This window comes from Equus caballus, chromosome 9 (genome assembly GCF_041296265.1).
Source record: "Equus caballus isolate H_3958 breed thoroughbred chromosome 9, TB-T2T, whole genome shotgun sequence".
Taxonomy (NCBI): Eukaryota; Metazoa; Chordata; class Mammalia; order Perissodactyla; family Equidae; genus Equus; species Equus caballus.
Genome location: NC_091692.1, coordinates 58,143,160 through 58,162,288, shown reverse-complemented (window position 1 = coordinate 58,162,288; position 19,129 = coordinate 58,143,160). Strand labels below are relative to the sequence as shown.

The 19,129-nt window shown below is 41.6% G+C and overlaps 1 protein-coding gene across 1 annotated transcript in view; it reads right to left on the bottom strand.

Moving 5' to 3' along the window:
• Nucleotides 1-1,691: 1,691 nt before the first annotated feature.
• The window catches only part of SDC2 (syndecan 2), a 110,638-nt gene continuing 93,200 nt past the window's right edge, over nucleotides 1,692-19,129 (bottom strand). Inside the window, exons 2-5 of the mRNA XM_001915199.5 lie at nucleotides 15,622-15,733; nucleotides 8,620-8,753; nucleotides 3,921-4,056; nucleotides 1,692-2,943 (exon numbers count right to left, since the gene is read on the bottom strand). Coding sequence (XP_001915234.2) covers nucleotides 2,780-2,943; nucleotides 3,921-4,056; nucleotides 8,620-8,753; nucleotides 15,622-15,733 — 546 coding nt within the window. The 3' untranslated portion in view covers nucleotides 1,692-2,779. The remainder of the gene's footprint in view (nucleotides 2,944-3,920; nucleotides 4,057-8,619; nucleotides 8,754-15,621; nucleotides 15,734-19,129) is intronic.

The window sequence follows — 19,129 nt, the reverse complement described above, 5'->3', positions numbered from 1 at the left end:
TAATTATGTTCTACTTATTTAGCTTAGTCTCCTAGACCCTATACAGAGTATATTCTCATTAAGCAAGAGCATTTTGTCTAATTTGAAAAAAAGAAGTGCATTACCAAAATACCAATTCACTAAGCATTTGATCAGAAACCGTCAACTTTTAATGTTAATAGATGACAATTTCTGCAATCTTGTCCAACCTAAATTCAATTTTATTAAGCAGGTGCTAATCCTGAAATTCAGGAACTATGCACCTGCAGCTGAAACTTGTAAAAAAAAAAAAAAACATGGGCTCATCCCATATACCCCCAAATGCTGAAAATGGGAGAGTTTGGATATTGCAACTCTCCAAACACAAAGCCATATTCATGCAAAGGAAATTCTAAGTGGTTAAGGAAACATGAAATTTTCACATTGGCTTTAATATTTGTATTTTACCAAAATTTTCCTGAACTTGGTAATCATTACTAACACTTTTTATAGTACTATTCACTGCATCTTAAAAATAAGAAAAATAAGCTAAGCAGAAAACGTGCAGTTGAAGAAAGTCGGATGTCAGTCTATACAATGATTTTTTTACTTTCAGCATGACAGACTTTATTTTGGCACTTTAACAAATATTTTGCTTTACAGCAGTGACAAAATATTGGCCAGAAATTTTCTTTTCCTGGCCTGGATATCCAAGCAGTTGTTATCCTACGAACTGAATTTGACTATGCTTTGCACAGTTAGAGGTATACCCACTACATTCCTAACCTCGGTAATTGAGGCATATTGTGCCGCTTCAGAAAGTGCTATCCCTTCCTTTTAATCTCTCCAACGTGGACTGATTCTGCAGTGATGGGACAGGAATTTGAGAATTAAGGCCATTGAAAATTTAAGTAAACACTGTTCCCAGTGCTGCTTAAAAAAGTTTTTTTAAAAATGAGTTCTGTGGCAATTCCAGGGAATGTTCTCTAAATGAAGTATTCATACTTTATTAAAAGTAAATTATATGTTGGAAAGGTTGCTATTTTTGCTGCCTTCTTCCTACTTTGGCAAGCTCACAGTTTCAAACAAAATTAATAGTAAAACAGAAAAAGGAAATGTTGAGTTAGAAGGAAGTACCCAGGCAGGGTACCCTCATACTTCCATCTCCTGCTCAGGCCTCACTGCTTCCAGCAATTTCTATCCTAAGCAGCGAGGCCCTGCTGTTCATGCAGAGCCTCCTTGCCCTTCTCTCCTCCCCTAAAGTGTGAACTATGCTATTCCATCTAGTAGTTCTTCGGTAGAGCTTCAGGAGAGATTTGGAGCACAGTTTCAAAGGGAAATCAATCTACGGGACTGAACCTTAGCTCCGATGTCAGGAAAGCCCCTTTTCATTTCTCTGGAAATTATAGTCCTAAAAGCTATTTGCAAAAGCAGGCATCCGTCTCAATATTGCCATCAGCTATCCTATAAAGGTTGCAAACTTTACAATTCCCTCCCTGGCAACCTTCCAATATCTATACCCAAACACACACAGGATGACACATTCAGATTTCCTCTGGCCAATTCAGAAGCAAATCTGGTAATAAACAGCCACATCAATGAGCTCTTTGGTTTTGGTTTACAGACACTGTGCAACACTCAGAAATCAAACCCACATCATCCTTGAGAGCAGACGGTTGCTAGCAAAGAGATGTACATTTGATCAAAAATGTACAAAATTTATAACAGTGACATTTTCAATATTAGGCCACATGATTTATTCAGTAGTTTTTATGTTCCCAAATTACAATTTATGTCTATTCATAAGACTACAAAAGTTACCATTAGAATTGTCTGTGCTTATAAAATACCAACTTTTTTTTAACTGTTATATATACTCATTAACACCAGTCTGCGACGAGTTACATAGAATCATAGGCACTTCAAAGGCTTAAAAAGACGTTTACAACTTAAATGCATTTTTAAGAACAAAAACTGATTTTTCCTTAAATCCCTACTCGTACCTTCAAATTGCAAGAAATTAACAAATACAGTGGCCAAAGGAATCTGCGGCAACTTCTCAAAATACTGTTAGCATCTTTGGGTTTGCTGAGGCTTGTCAGTAACGTACATCAAATCCTCCCAAAAGAAGATCTGATAGATTGATATGACTAAACAGTTTTGTGGTAATAATCCAATTTTACACATTAATTTGCTGTTGCAAATCTGCCGGAAGCTACAGGTAATGAAAAACAAAGCACGTGTAAAATGGATAGTCTGACACTTAAAAATTTATACAAAGTGGAGGTTAAGTTTACATATTTGAAATTCACATATACACTAAATTACCATTATCTGAATTATCCAAAGACAAACTGCACCATAACAGCTACAGAAGGCATAGAGTTTTGTTTTGTTTTTGAGGGGACAAGAGAGGAGAGGGCAACAACAGATAAATTAACAAAGGAAGACCAACTTGGTAAGGTCAATCTGAGACATGCCAACACAAATTAAACAGCTCTCATCTTCGGACCATAGGATAAAAACAATCATTTCATATTCGCACATAAAAGTTTAAACCGATTCCATGAACATTGAGAGTTTTCATAACATAATATTTTGCCACTGCTATTCACAGAACACTGCAGGTGTTAAGTTTTAATTTTATGTTGTTCTAAAGAAATACATGAAGAGTTTTAAATACAATGGGATTTTATCATTAGAGTGCCAGAATGGCTCTTTAATGAAAAAAACCGAAAAACAAAGGTCTTCATTATTCTATGCAAAAGCTTTATTTTTAAAAGTTCAGTGATCTCATAAATAGAGACACTAAGTGGGAGTTTCACGCATAAAACTCCTTAGTAGGCGCCTTCTGATAAGCAGCACTGGATGGTTTGCGTTCCCCAAGGTCGTAACTTCCTTCATCCTTCTTTCTCATGCGATACACCAGCAGCAGGATAAGGAAAATTGCAAAGAGAAAGCCGATAACTCCGCCAGCAATGACAGCTGAAACACACCACAAGGAAGATTACTTTTAGACGAGATTCAAGGGTTGCAGAAATTAGCTTTGTAAAGCCCAATCTATTTACGCTTTTATAAAAGGCTTAATTTGAAAACTCCAAAACTTTTAAAAACTGGATTCAATGAAGCAACCAGGTAATTATGCAAATCTGACATTCCTCAGGAAGGTACAATATTTTCTTTGATTAGTATTAATAATAGCACCCAAAAGCCTCAATTAGAAAAATCTGGCTGTGACCTCAACTAATTCCATACTTTAAAATTTTTCAGTCTTTTCAGTACTCACATTTCATAGTCTAATCTTCTAATTGTTTTTTCAATGAAAACACCAAACATGATATAATTGACTTAAATTTTATAAGGGTAGATATGAAGGAAAAAAGCATGCAAATTTCCTTTATAAGGATAGATTTAGGACTATCCTTTCAAGGATTAAGTGTTCTTAAATCTTGTGAATCTTCCTCTTTAAAATCAAATGATCATACTTTCATCAGATAAGTTACAATTAGAGACAACATCCCTAATGCCTTGGGCACATTTGTGTCAGCTGCCCTTCCCATAAAGAACTTTTCCTTCTCTTGAGTTTATTTTGAAATCAGGATGACGTGGAGCAAGACTGATCTTCACATCCTGCCATCTGCCATGCCGAATTGTTCTGGACCAATTCAGATCTGAACATTCTTCTTCTTAGCCCTCACCACCCCCTGCCCCAACTCCCCACTCCCCCTCCCCCGCCCCCGACCCCGCCTTGGCAATGGCTAGCCAAGGGTTAGGCTGAGGGAACTGACAGAAAATAAAGAACATTTGCCTAACTCTTGCCTCTCACTCTGGAATGAGATAGGCCCTCAAGACTGCTTTCAGTAGGAAGGTGACATTAGGCAAGTTTTGCCTACATCTGAATCACTTAAGAAAAACAGGCCTATTCAAGGACGCTTCCACCTGACCCCCACAGGGCTACTCACCTGCTAGGACCTCTGTTCGTTTAAACAGATTGTCTGAGTGCTTCTCAGTATACACATTCGTGTCCTCTTCAGCTGGGTCCACGTTCCTTTCTGAGTCAGAGAGGTGAACTTTTTCCTTATCAATTTCTTCAGGTGACTGGCAGAGGAAAAAGGGAAAGATTATAAAGATTTCTTTTTAAATGTGCTGGAAAGAAGAAATAATAGATAATAATATTCTAAAATTTATTTCAAATAATGAGTTTAGAAAATAATTGGAATAATCACTTTGTGTGATGTTTATATGAATGAGTCAGTCATATGGCAGTGTCATATAGTTCATGGTTTTGTATAACACCCACCACGTATATAAGCAAAATGGATAGTTAGTGAGTTCATAATAATCCTAATGACATGGTTAGGTTGTTTTAGCTGATGTTTCATCAGATCTCTACTTCCTCACCACTCTTCCGACTTCAGGCTATCATCTCCCTCCAGCTGCTCCAACCCAATAGCTTTGCCCCAATCCTCCTTAGTCCTTCAACTCTTTACTATACAGGGCACTGTGACAGTTGGCTTCCTTTTGGGCATTCTCTCCAGGTATTCTCCAAGGCTCTCTTGCTCGCACTCTGTGGGGAGCAGACTCCCAGGCTTACTCTGTCATGCTCCCCTTCCCTTAGTCATTCTTACACCTTCAGCAAATCCTAAACTAGAGCTTCAGGGGACCTGGGTTCTGCAAATAGCTCTTGTGTGATCCCAACCAAGTCTTACCACTTTTCTGGACTTCAGTTTCCTCGTCTATCCAATGAAAGACACTCTCAGCTTCTTAGGTATTCCATAATTTTAAAGTATAAATCTGCAGTGATAATTCTCACAGCCTCATCTCTAGCAGCACTATTCTCACCTAGCCAGCAGCCTACAGGACACTAACCCTTGGCTACACCACCCAGAACTCTACTTGTCAAGTATAAAAAGTAATTCACCACTGCATCCGATCAACTCTCTTTTCTATTCCCATTAATGGTACCAACTATTCTCTTGGGCCCCCAAAGTTATGTTTTTTAGCACATTCCAAATTTTATATTTTGCTCTATCACAGTCCTGGAAATTTGCCTTTCACCATTCTATCAAATTAATTTCCTTCCTTGGATTCTCTTTTTCACAGCCTTATTCAGGTCTTTGTCACATCGCACCCAAGTTCTTGCAACCACCTCAAAACCGCACAGGTTGGGTGGCTTCCAGTCTTCCCCCTAGCCCACCACTTAATCCCCAGTAGGAATCCCTGCGAGGCCATCTCCACTGCCACTTGCCTACCAAAGACTCTTACCATCTTTGCCTTGGTTCCTGCAGCTCTCCTAGCCCCAGTCTGCATTTTTCACTTCTTTCATTGTCCACTTATCCTTAATGAAGCCCTCCCTGATCTTTCACCTCTCTCAAACCCCAGAACACTTGACATTCTACCACACCAACATATAAATCATCTGTTGGCATTCTAACTTTCAGCACCAACACTGGCCATCTTGTGTAAATGACTTAAGGTTACAATGAAATCTGAAGTCACTGAGTAGCTTTAAAAAAAAAAAATACAAGCCCCACCACTAGAGATTCTCTTTCAATTGGTCTGGGCTGGGGAAGATGGCATTGATTTTTGTTGTTTATTTAAAGCACTCCAGACATTTTTATGGTTTGAGAACCAGTGGGTTAGAGAAGCTCAGTTCAAATGAATTGGCTATTCTCTATCAGGCTGAAGTTCTGGCTGGCCACAACTATTGATGAAGAAGACTGTCAACTCCATTGGGCTATTATTGTAGACAATAATCGTTTTTAGCACTATCAGTCTTCCTAAGAACAGCCAACCATCTTCTTTAGGACTCTATGCTATGTCTCAGGTAATGACTGATTGCTATCTGAAGGCCAGGGTTCATCCAAAATGGCAGCCTGCTACTTAAGTCTAGATGGTTAAAGAACATAAGAAGAAAAGACCTCACTTTCATAGGGTGCCTTAGGGTCATTGGCATTTCTAGGAAGGACTACAAGCTAGGCCAAGTGGATCCATTTGAACTCCAGAGTATGTGAGGTCAGTGGGTCCCTGCCTCAGTGAATGGAGCACTAGGTTTCCACCGAAGATGGTATATACTAAAGTGTGATGAAGAATGTCTGTCTTACTTTCTCAAGCTGCAGAAAACCCTGTACTACCTTAAACCTCAACCTGTCATGACTTACAAAAAGCAAAGGCCATAGGAAAATCATTTCACTGCTGCACAACACGAACCCAAAATTTCACTGTTCTCTACATTACAGCAAGAGAAGAAAATACGAAAGGTCTTCCTGGGCCTTCACATACCAAAGTAAAGCAGAATAGAGCAGCTCATTGGCAGTATTTTGTCTGAGTTTTCTCTATTCTTCTTATGGAAAGTCTGTCACTAATTAGCTGGCTGGCGGAAGGACAGACAACTCAACATGGAAGGACAGACAACTCAACAGATGAGAGAATGGATTATGTGGGTACTAATCTAGGAAACTTTTCAGTCCTCATTAGCACTGCTACTAGAGGTTGGGAAAAAGAAGAGAAAACTCAAATAGCTGGATACTCAGGTCTGTGACTAGGGAAAGAGGAAAGCAAGTTCTGGTGGCAAATGAGATGCACATAGGTAGCTATTGTGATATTAGAGGCTGAGTTTAACTTACCCATGTCATCTTTATCCCACTATTATGAGAAATCACATGAATTCTCCTCAGGTTTTTTTTCTTTCTTTTTTTTTTTTTGTGACAAAGACTGGCCCTGAGGTAACATTTGTTGGCAATCTTCCTCTTTTTGCTTGAGGAAGATTGTTGCTGAGCTAACGTCTGCGCCAATCTTCCTCTATTTTGTATGTTGAATGCTGCCACAGCATGGCTTGAAAAGCAGTGTGTAGGTCCACACGCAGGATCTGAACCCTCAAACCAGGGGCACTGAAGCAGAGCATGCGAACTTAACCACTACACCACTGGGCTGGCCCCTCTTCCTCAGGTTCCTTGAGTCCCTAAAATCATTTGAGAGAGTGGACACTTCAAATCTGTCTGACTCAGCTTCTAATTCAGCAGCGAGGAAGCACTCCAGGTGTCTGCAGGTGTAGGGATGGAAGTTTTCCACAGAACTGGGGCCACCGTGCACTTAGAGCAATGGTCCATCAGAGCACAAGCCTCCAGTGGTCAGGGCAGAACACTCATTCTATCCTGAGTTTTACCATATGGAAGCAGGGCCTGCACTAAGAATAATTCTTTCTATTGTACAGAACTAATCTGAAAAACCTTATCTCTTGTATATACATGCAAAATGAAATTACAGAAAGTCAGCATAGATGATTATGAAGCCAATTAAACATTTGTCATATCCATGCCCGGTTGTTTGGATGCCATGGAAATATAATGGAAGTAAAAGATTACAAACAAAGCTCTGCTTGAACAAATAACTGTTTTTTAAAAAAACTTCTATCACAAAAATTTACAACAAACTAGACAGAATACCTATAACAATGACATTAATGTCACTGAGAGACTCATTCAAAAGCAAATTCTACATTAATGGTATCATAGAGGCAATGTTTAATTTAGCTGTGCCATGTAAATACAAAATAGAAAATTTAATCACTATTATTATTCAATATCAATATTATCAGTACCTAAAATAGTGTTTGACACATAATGAGTAGCTCAAATCTCCCATGAATGGATGAATTTTTATTAGTAGTACATTGAATACAAATACTAGGAATAATATTTTTAAGTTTTTTGGATATTTAATCTGAGCTCTTCTGCCAAACAGATGATCTATCTTCTTTATCTTGATCTGACACAATTACTTCCTTAAAGTCAATTTTCTTTTTTTGGTGAGGGAGACTGGCCCTGAGCTAACAGCTGTGCCAATCTTCTTCTATTTTGTATGTGGGTCGCCAGCACAGCAGGGCTACCAAAGAGTGGTGTGGAACCACACTGGGGAACCAAACCTGAGCTGCTGAGGCAGAGTGTGCTGAACTTAACCACTAGGCCACAGGGCCAGACCCTAAAGGCAATTTTTAAAAACGTAAATGCATATTACTAAGTGAAAGAAGCCAACAGGCAAAGGATACGTACTATATGATTCTAACTATATGACATTCTGGAAAAAGCAAAACTAGGAAGACAGCAGAAAGATCAGTGGTTGCCAGGGGTTGGAGGGCAGGAGGGATGAAGAGGCGGAGCACAGAGGACCTTTAGGACAGTGAAACTACTCTGTATGACACCATAATGGTGGACACATGTCCTTAGGCATTTGTCAGCACCAAAGAATACACAACACCAAGAATGAACCCTAAAGTAAACTATAGGCTCTGGGTGATAATGATGTGGCAATGTAGGTTCATTGATTGTAATGAATGTACCACTCTGGCGCAGGATGGTGATAGTGGGGGAGGCTGTGCATATGTAGGGGCAGAGGGTATATGGAAAATCTCTGTACTTCCCACTCAATTTTGCTGTGAACCTAAAACTGCTCTGAAAAACAAAGTGTATTTAACAATAACAAAAAAGTAGTAGGTGAGTAAATGTTAAAATGATCATGAAGAGTAAGGAAGATCCAATTATATAATGAAAAGACCAGTTGTCCTTACCTAATTTTAAATATGGCCTCTTAAGAACATTCTGTTAAACTAAAAAAAGGGAACATTTTACAACAACCTGATAATGCAACACATAACAAACACACCTTCGTCTGTGCAGGTATCTTGTTCTGTATCTTCAGCGTTGTGGTCTCCACTTTTGGAGCAGCACTAGTGAACGCTATCTTTGGAAGTGGTCGAGATGTTGTCAGCTCTGGACTCTCTATGTCCTCATCAGCTCCTGGGAAAATAAGCAAAGACGAGCTGAGCACATGAATCGTGACACAGATTTCTACATTATCAGAAAATCCTGTCTAAGGCTGACACTGACAGAGCCACGTTCTTTCAAGACCTGCTCCTCAAGAACTCAGCACAAACCTTCCCGCAGTCTTCAAGGTGATGAAGAAGTGGTGTCAAAGTGGATCTGTGGGTAGTCTGGCATTTTTCTCTAAAATATCATCATCCTGAACACTCTCAGGGAGCCCTTTTTTCACCTGTATGTTCAATCTCTCCTGCTGATGAGATTTCTTCCCTTCTACACTGAAACATGTTGCATTTTCCACTTTAAAACACAACAAAATAAACAAAAACGGCAGACTCCCACAGCCGAACCTTTACCTGAGGCAAGGGGCTGCCCTCCTCCCCTTTTTATAGCCAGACTTTTCCAGTGGTGATGCGGATACTCACGAGCTCTTTTTCGCACCTTCTACTCCACTCTCTGCTCTACTCCTTCTAGGTGGATTTTCCCTTTCATCACACTATTAGCACTGTTTTGTTAAGGTCACCCACGTCTCCCCCATGATGCCATCTCCAATGGCATTTTCCAGAATGATCCTCATCTAATCGAACCTCCTAGCACTACTGGACACTTGTCCATTATCATCTCCTTCTCGATACACTCTCCCTCTTTAGGCTTCTATGACTTTGACTTCCTGGCTTTCCCCTCACCTCTCTGGTAAAAGAATGAACCTCTTTTGCAGGTTCACTCTCTCCTACCTGGACACAAAATATCAAGAGTTCAGTAAGATTCAGCCCCAGGCTGCTTCTTACTCTACACTTTCTCCCTCCCTCACGTTCATGGCTTCAATTACCATCTAAATATAAATGAGACCTAAATTTACATCATTAGCTTATACCACTCCTCTGAAATTCAGATCTATATATCCACTGGCCTACTTGACATTTTCACCTGAATGAGTTAAAGGTACTATATACCTCTAACACATCCCAAACAGAACTCGTGATCTCTCTCCCTCTTCCCCAGCAAACCTGGTCTTCTCCCCATGCTCCTTCCAGGCATATAAACCACAACTTGAATTCCTCTTCCTTACCACCACATCAAATCCATCACCCAGTTCTCTTGATTTGACCTGTTTAACGCCTACACTCTAACACCTTTCTGTAGTTCCAAGGCCACTACTCTCATCCAAGCCACTGTAATCTCTCCATGAACCACGACACCTGCCTTCTTCCTAATAGGTCTTTTCAGTCTACTGTCCACAAATTGGCTGTAACCTCATCATCCTCCTGTTTAAAACTATTACAGTGGTACTCTACTGCCCTTGAAATGAATAGAACCTGCCTCAACCCAGCCTTGCATGGTCCAGCTCCCTCGAGCATCATTTTCCCTGTTATCCCGTGCTCCAGCCAGGGTCTCCTGTTCTTCTGCCAGAAGCCCTCGCCTAGTTAATTCCTAATTCACCTCCACATCTCAGCATAAAGGTCAGTCCTTGGGGGGGAGACCTCCCTTCCATATTAGGTCACAGCTTTTTGTTAAATGGGTTTTTAGCACCACCTTTCTTATCCTAATTGCATTTATCACAAATTTGTAATTATGTGTTTGTTTAACTATTGATTGAAGCTTCCCCTACTGGACCGGAAGCTCCCTAAGGCCAAGGCTTTGCATCTGGTTTGTTCTCTGAGTGCCTAGCGGAGTCCCTGGCCCATACAGGCTCTGATCCAGTATTTGTTCAAGTAAGTGACTAACCACAAAGTGTCACCTGGGCAATATTTTTCCTCTTTTTTTTTTTTGCCTTTTTACCAGAACAGCATTTGAGAATTTCTGATATTCAAATACAACATTCTTTTTAAGTTGATCATTTGTCAAATTTGCAACACCTCAAATAAACTCAAAACTCTGGAACTCAAACTAGGCTGCTTCCCCAGACAGGAACGAATGACGAATACCTCCAAATTCCTCACAGAACTATGTGAATGTGATACGCAGTTAGGAAAGTAAAAGGTAACATGATAGAAACAGTGCAACGGCTGTGACTGTAGTTTACTTTCTAATATTTTAACATATCACCTGTCTCCTCTAACTTCAGCATGTATACTCATTACAGAGAGAAGAAATGGCAGGATATATTGGAATAAATATGAGATTTGGCACTAAATAAACAAACCAACCAACCTAGTACTCACTCTGGCATTTATTAGTGCTGTGATCTCAGGCAAGTAATGCTTGAGTCTTAGTTTCTTCATCTGTAAAATGGGGATAATAACAACTAACTCTCCGAGGTGTCAACGTAACATATCCTCGAAAGCATTCTGTACACATAAAATGTTCTGTAAATATGTCATTAATAACGATGGCTCCAGAAACACACTGCTCTTTTATATCAGCCTACCTGATTTTCCATCAAAGTTTTACATTTAATATGCTTGATTTGCTCCCACAGCGAATCATTTTCTTACAAAGGATAAAAGTTCTATGAGAAAAACTTTCAATTAAGCGCTTTCAAGACCTCCTTGGTTCACAATAGTTATAAGTATGCATCATCAAACTAGGCATATGGAGAATCTGTTGTGAGAGAGAAGAGATTTTATACAGTAGAGAATTCCCTCAAGATCGCACTGAAGTTAGAGACAGACGAGTGACCTGCCGAAGCAGGCTCTTCTACTGTATTTATCATCTCTGTTAAAAAGATGGAGCCTCTTGCTCAGGGACGCTGAAGCCCCCTCACATCTCCTCTCACCCCTGACTTTCAGTTCTCTCTGTTCTCTCTGCCTGAGGCATCCTACTCCAGAGCCCACCTCTACCTGAGAAGCTCCTGCTTACACCACTGTGCCCACAACTAACGCCATCCCCTCTCTCCATCGTGGAACCGTTTCTTTCTGTATGTTCCTACTGTTTACCAAATCTCTTTCTAAAAAAATAACATTTTCTTCTACTTATAAAAAGAATACATGTTTTAAAAAATACATTTTCACGGATGAAATTTGGAAACACACAAATACAGAAAGGAATAAGTAAAATTATTCCACCACCAGCGAAAGCACTGTTAGAGCTTATTTACTGACGTGTTCCTAGCACCTAGGATGGTGTCTGTTCCCCCACGTACTAGGTGGTTAATAAGCACTTGGTGAATGAATGAATAAATATCCTCTGTATTTTCTCATCTTCTAATGAGTTTTTCATTTCTGATGTGACAGTTCTTCTCTCCGAGGACTCTCTTGTACTCTCAAAATGTTCCTTTTTTATAGTATCCTCTTCTTGTTTCACCATTAAAGCATCCTCTTCTCTCTCCCTATTTGGTAAGTTTTCCTGTAAGTTCTCTTCTCCCTGTGAGTTTCTGTCCTCCCCCAATTTTGGGGGTGTAGGGAGGTCTCTATCTTTTGTGTTACAAGTTTTTCCATAAATGTCTGGGGAGCTTTGGTTGTCTTTTCACGCTTAGGAGGGAAACACTAAAAAGCTGACTAGAAGCTCTGAGCATATAGAGAGGTTTGTTAAGTGTGGGCCTCATCAGTTGGGACAGAGCTGTGTGTTATTTTGGAGCACTACCAATGCCAGTGTCCTCGAGCTGTTTCCTCTGAGTTGGTCCAATTCCCCAGGGAGGGTAGAGGCTAGACTGTCAGTGTCCAGGAAGCGACTGGGAGAACATAACTGGGAACACCTCAGCATTAAATGACTCTTAATCTAGACCTCCTTCTCCCTCTTTTCAAGACGGTACTCCCAGCCCCATCTGTGCCTGGTACACTCTCAAGTCCAAAGACCCTCTGTTTCATCCTCTCCAGAAAACAAACTTCCAGTTTTCTTCTGAGGTTGGGAGCATGAGACCTTTTGCTGCATTACAGTGGGAAGGAATCAGGGAATCTACTTGCTCCTTAAGCAGACTCTCAACCAATCATCCTGAATTTAGTACTCCTTTCACACTCCATCTAGTGCCACCAATTCCTGGGCCCAAGGGGACTCTGCTGTGCTAAATGAGTTGCTTCTTGGCTTCCCTGCTCCCAACCCTACTGCTGGCTGACTCAGCCTTCTCATGTCTGCCAAGTCTGTTACTACTGGTCCATCTGCTTCCCAGCTTTCAAAACATTGTGGCTTTTGTCTCCTGTACTGTCTTGTCTGTCCTTGTGAGTTTAGGCCCAATTCCTTTATTGTTAGTTTAGTTGAGTGTTGGAAGGTATGTGTGTTCAATCCGCCATCTTTCACCAGAACTCTACATTTAACTCAAATTTTTGTTGTATAGCACTTTTCTATGTTACGTCATTCCTGATATGATGTTACAACTATTTTTTCTCAGTTCTACATTTCTCTCCTCGGACTCTTGGTTCTTGGAGGACAGGGACCAAGTCTTTCTCATCTCTGTGTCCCAAGAACATGGCTTAGAGTCTGGCACACAGTGAATGCCTATGAAATGTTTAACTGAATGGTTGAAGTTTTCATATTCGCTCATGCCCATCCTTGAGTTCACACATATATCATGGCTCCATCTCCTAATCTGGGTAGTATCCTCTGGGCCTTTGGCCATTTTCCTCCAGTCCATTTGCTTTTCCACTGGATAGCTCGATAGGAACGAGGATAGAGGGAACACTGACTGAAACCCTAGGGGATCTCAGTTTCTAGCTGGGACTGGGCATCAGCTAGGCAGGATCTCCTAATTCTAGAACGGGGTTTTATGACAGAAGAAGGCACTACAGCAAAGGAGTGAAAGAGAACATAGTCTCAAGCTCAACTCCCCAGTCCCTATCCCACTCCATTACTTTCTAACAGTGTGAGCTGAGGCAAGTTACTTAACCTCTCTGTGCCTCAGGTTTTCTCATGTGATAAATGGAGATAATAATAGACTTTGTCTTACAGAGATGTTGTAAGGACAGGAACAATGCCCAACACACAGAGTAAGTGCTTTACAAACTTTAGTTACGACTTCTACTACCTTTAAGCTTAAAATCAACATCTCCAGTGCAGTGCAAGGGTGTTTGCCAAGGCCAGAATGATGCACTTCTTTGCAGCAATTATCTGCTCAAGGCTGGAGCCAAGGCAGAAGCAGGCCCACATGGAAGTCCAGCTTGATCCACCTGGTTAGTGGGTTCAGGATTTCAAATGACCCAATCCAAAGCCCTCTCACCTGATATGGGGTTGCTCCGGAGAGGGAGGGTTGGGAGAGGAGCAGGACTGTGTACCTGCTTTCTCTGTATTAAACTTAAGGACAGTCTCAGCAGAAATCAGCAAAATGACTTGGACAACCTCCACAGATCTCTAACAACTCTTGGATTCTAACATTTGTGAAACGGGGACAAAAAAGTGTCCATATTTATTATTTCCTGGGACATTTTGAAGATGACAGTTACAAAGCACTTTTGAGGTGCTAAAGAAAAAAAAAAGAGGTGCCATAAGTGAAAGATATTAATAGAGTTGTGGGCTATGGAGAATAACTCTTTTCACACTCATTCTACGTTTGCGATAAGCATCACTCTCCCAAGAATAACTAGGGCTATTTTTATATTAGGATTGCATTGGAAGCTTGCTGTTAGTAGGTCAGCACTACCTCTCTCGTCTTTCTCAGACTTGCTGTTTTCCAACTTAAAACACTCACTCTTATATAGCTAGATCTCTACCAAAGATACAATTGATTTCATTCATTCTGGGTCATTTCAAAACCCAGGCCAATTCGATTGTCACACATCTACGTTCAGCATAACTTTTACTATCTATTGATTGAATTTACAATGAAAACTCAAAGCAAGAAAGGTCCTAAATAAAACTTTGCTAGCATGCTGTTGATCACAAATTCCTGACTTGATCATTAATTAAATATATGTACAAGCTCTTCCTCTTAGCTTCTTGGGGGCCATTCCTGGAGCAGGTGAAACATTTACCAGGTATGGTAGATTGCAAAAATGGCCAGTATCCTTTATTCCCCCATGTATCCACATTCTCTGCAATGTGACTTTGTAGTTCATTTCATTAAGAGGGAGAGTCTGGGAGAGCCTTATGACTTGCTTCGACCAATCAAATTTGGGAGTAATGCTGTGCCAGTGCTAAGCCAAGGCTTTAAGAGCCTTTGCACACCTCTGCTGGCTTTCTTGGGATCTCTGCCTCCTCCCTCTGAACAAAGGCTGGCCTGACGGAGATGACAGACCTGTGAACCACAGCCAATTCTGCCTGCCTGCCCCAGAGAGATGACAGAGCCCAGCCAAGATGAGCCAAGGTGCATGCCAAACCTGCAGCTGACCACTGACATGCGAGGGAGCCCAGCCTAAATGCCAACCTACAGAATGACGAGCTAAGCAAATGATTGTTGTTTTTTGCTACTACTTGGGGTGGTTTATCATGCAGAATTAACTGACACACCAAGGGAGATGAGGACATGGCTGTACATTTAACTTGGCTGCTACATTCTCCCTCCTACTTTTGAGCAACACACCAGGAGTAAGAAGGTATAACTCTTCTTGGTCTCATCTATCATCTTTAGCGTAGGCTTGGTGGTTTCATGAAACTAGTATTCAAGGATTTCTTTAAGGGTGATTTCCAGGACATCACTTTGAAAGCCTTAATAATAAAATTCAAAGCTAATGTTGACAGAATACTGACTACATGCCATGTCAAATCCTTTTGATTCTCAGAACAAGCCTACGTAGTAAGGACTGTTACTACCTTCCACTGTATAAATGAGAGAACTGAGGTTCAGTCAAGTTAAATACATTCTCAAGATCTCACAGGTTAAGTGCATGAGAGTTACAATTCACATCCAGGCACTTTGACTCCAAAGAGCATGCTCTTAACCACTGTGCATCCTGCCTGTCTCCTTGAAGGAAGTTCCAGTAGAACGTGTGCATGTGCAAACATGGGGACTGGAAGTGAGTGTGGAAGCAGCCAGCCATACCTGAGCCTGATGCAGAAGCATAGTCGTCGTCATCAATGGGATACACTCCAGAAGCTTCTTCAATGGAACTGTTGTCAAGGTACATGTCTTTATCAGACGTCAGCTTTGCTCTCTGAGAAAGGAGAGAGAAGGGATTCAGGATGGTGAGAGATTATAAAACGAGCTTATTTATCTTACTGTTCAGGTTTACACTGTCATGACTCTCTGTTCCCCTCCTCTGTTCCTCCAAAACCACATTTCTGGCCCTACCCTTCCTCAGGATGCTGACAACTTGCATGAAGTCAAGGACAGACAAATGCCCCCAAGGGAAGCATTATGTAGCCTAATCCAGTAGAAATGAAGACAGCTCAGAGACCTAAGCACCTATCATGGGCTTATTTTGTCACATCCCACTAAACCTGTCTGATTTTCAGTGGTCCCAGTGCTAGTTATAAGCCATCTCAGGCATTCTCTTTGTCACAAAATCACTGTGAGTCTCCCTTACTGGAAAAGCTACAAAACACTCAAATCATTTAAGACTTTCTTGGGGATGTATACAAAGGTATTACAGCCCTTAGGCTAGATCATCACCAGGGATCCGTAGAGGCTCACGAAATGTCTGCAGGCCTGGCCGCGCTCAGAGCGTTATCATTACAGCTGAGAGCTCCCCAGTCGCCTGGGCAGTCCAGAGCTTTCTGCCGCAGCCCAGATCCAGGCAGACGCCAGCGCCTGTGAGGTCCCTCTGACGAGGGCGAAAGCCCACCGGAGCGGGCTTCTAGGGCTCCTGGTTTAGCAGAGCCTTAATGACAAATGCAGATAAACCCACACGAGCACATTCTTTTCATATTACTGGCACTTGGCAACAGAAAGTCACACGCTTAACATGGAGAGGGATCATTCACTAAGTATACCAGCTCCACAGCTGCTTAGCTCTCCAATAAGAGGTTTAGTATTAAAATTCAACCTAATCTTGCCAAAGGAGTAACTTGCATGAATTGGAGGCAGAGTAGACATATAATTTTTTTTTAATGGCTTTAGTAAACTGATATTTTTCCATCAGTATCTCATGAAAGCCCAGAAGCAAATAAAGCAGACTGTCAGCTTCTAAACAACATTTGTGTTTGGAAACAGGCAACACTCATTATTGTCCTATTTTTAAAAATCACATTGAATGTTTGTTCCTAACAGGAATTATAAAAAAATGTTTCCCTTACTATACTGGCTTTCATTAGATTTCCTCTGAAAATAAAACTTTCTGTTTCAGCAGTCACTGTGACTTCCTAGGACAGACGGGTCCAGCCCTCCATAACACTACCACTTTATTCTCTCAAGTTTCAGCTGCTGGCTAGAGAGGCTCAAGTATTTTAAACCTGAGCCCATATTCTCCAGCAGGCTTCGGTGCCAACTGACAGAAAAGCATGGGAACCCATTTTGTTTGAGCTGCCGCACCGGCACATTTTGAGAACTGAAACCTTAGGGATTAGTTTTCCAGTGGGGCCTGGCTTGCAGGCATTGGGTGACTGCCCTGAGCCAAGAGTGTGCTGGAATTTTTCTGCTAGAACAGTCAGAGTTTAACTCTGCAATCTGAGGCCGTCCTGCATCACACCGTTTCCAAGGCTATCACCATTCCAGGCTGTAATTCCCAAAGCTTGTGAACAGTCAGAAGCCCTGCATTCCACAGCTCTAGAAGCAACTTAACTGACCCCTATCAAACTCTCAGCTCCTTTGAGGGCAAGGACTGTATCTCACTCATCTTTAAACCCCCACACCTCCCTGCCATCACAGTATCTGGCATATAGTAGGTGCTCAGTAAACACTGCTTGGGCTGTTTGTGCTCCCACCTGAAAGCAACTGTCAGTCCTGCTTGTATTAGACTTTGTCCTGGGAACTTCATCTGGAGGACTCTCTCATACGTTCTCTCAAATCCTGTCTACAAAAATGCTCTGACTTCTCCAGTCCTTATATGTCCTCTAGCCATAAACTACTATTTTGGATTTTGTAGCATACGAACGGTTTAAGACATAAACGCTCACTGTTATTTTTAATTGTTTCGTGCGTATTTTCTCCTGCCTCTCAGCAGAGTGCAACTTGCTGGAGGCCGGTCTTCAAAGACCTGTGTGTGCTGCCTGCTCCTCTCAAAGTGCACGGGCAGTCAATAAATATTTGTTGATTGACATTAGCTAAAACAAACTGGCTTTTGACTCAGGTTTCAGAGGTAACACATGTCACAAGAGCTCCAGGATTCCTACAGTTAAAATCTCTCAATAGTCTAAGCCTGGGTCATCTTCCCCAAACCTCCCATACATGTTGCATTGCATCCACTTACGTAACCGAGGGTCTTAAACATAAGTAAAAGACTCCCTTTACATATTAGAAACCTGTTTGCCTTTCTTAAGATTGAATGACTTTCATTTTCCTCTTGGCTGTCAAGGAAGTTTGATGTGGCCTGAGTAATACAAGACATTTTAATTCTCTGTGTAAACTGAATTTCTATGCATTAGGTGGCCCAGTTGTCAGACTGACACATCTGTCGCACTAACAGGTAGATGGGCCAAAAACATCTCCCAGAGAATTCTGACCACCTCACAGTTAACCACACTGGGTAGCCTGACAAGGAACTGACTTCCTGGGACAACCCATTCCTTACGAGGAAGCTGTCAGGCCTGAATTACTACAAGACTCGGGGTGGAGGACAGGGCGAGTCTAGAGAAGCTGGCTTGCCCTCGGTCACTCGGGGTCTGCAGGGCTCCAGGGTGGTCCCGGGGCTGACAGGATGTTTAATGTGCTGGAGGGCAGCTAAAAGTTCTTTTTCCTCCATCATCCAGAGTGGTGCAAATAATTTTGACATCAAACTAAAACTTACCTCCTGCTCTGATGTCAGGGCCACCAAGCACACAGGAGGAATTACTAAAATCCTTCCACAGACTCCAATATAATAATAAACAGGGCCCTTTTCACGCGGTAGCAGATAATGCTCAAAGAATACCTCCATTGTCTTTCCTTTAAACAAAAAATACCTTCCAAACATTAAATTCCTTTTGTGAAGACTCCACACTCTGTGCCCAAAGAAAGGATTTTTGCAGTTAACATGCCTGGAGAGGGACATGAATTATGCACCAATGTTCCCTTGGGACAAGAAGACGTGCATCTCTCGAAAGCCATGAAAAGGGGTGACTCAAGACTACTGCTTTTACACCCGGCCAAATGTGGTCTGCCTCACTGTGCGGAAAACCCAGGACACACTCTGAGCACTCTCTTGCTCAATGAGATGGAGCTACTGGATGAAAGCAACTGGGAGGAAATGCGCGTGAGGCACGGCCCAGAAGTAAAGAGCCTGACTGCAGGTTTCATAACGAGGTTGTTTAATTTGGGACTGACCATTTCTGTGAGGCAGTGCCAATCCTCTTGGCTAACAGGGCTCAGAGTACAGGCTGGAAGGAAAACAAAGCTGGTCTTTCAGACCTTCTCCCCCTCGGCTGATGCAAGAGGTTCATACAGGAGAGCAAAGGGGGAACTGTGGAAAGCAATG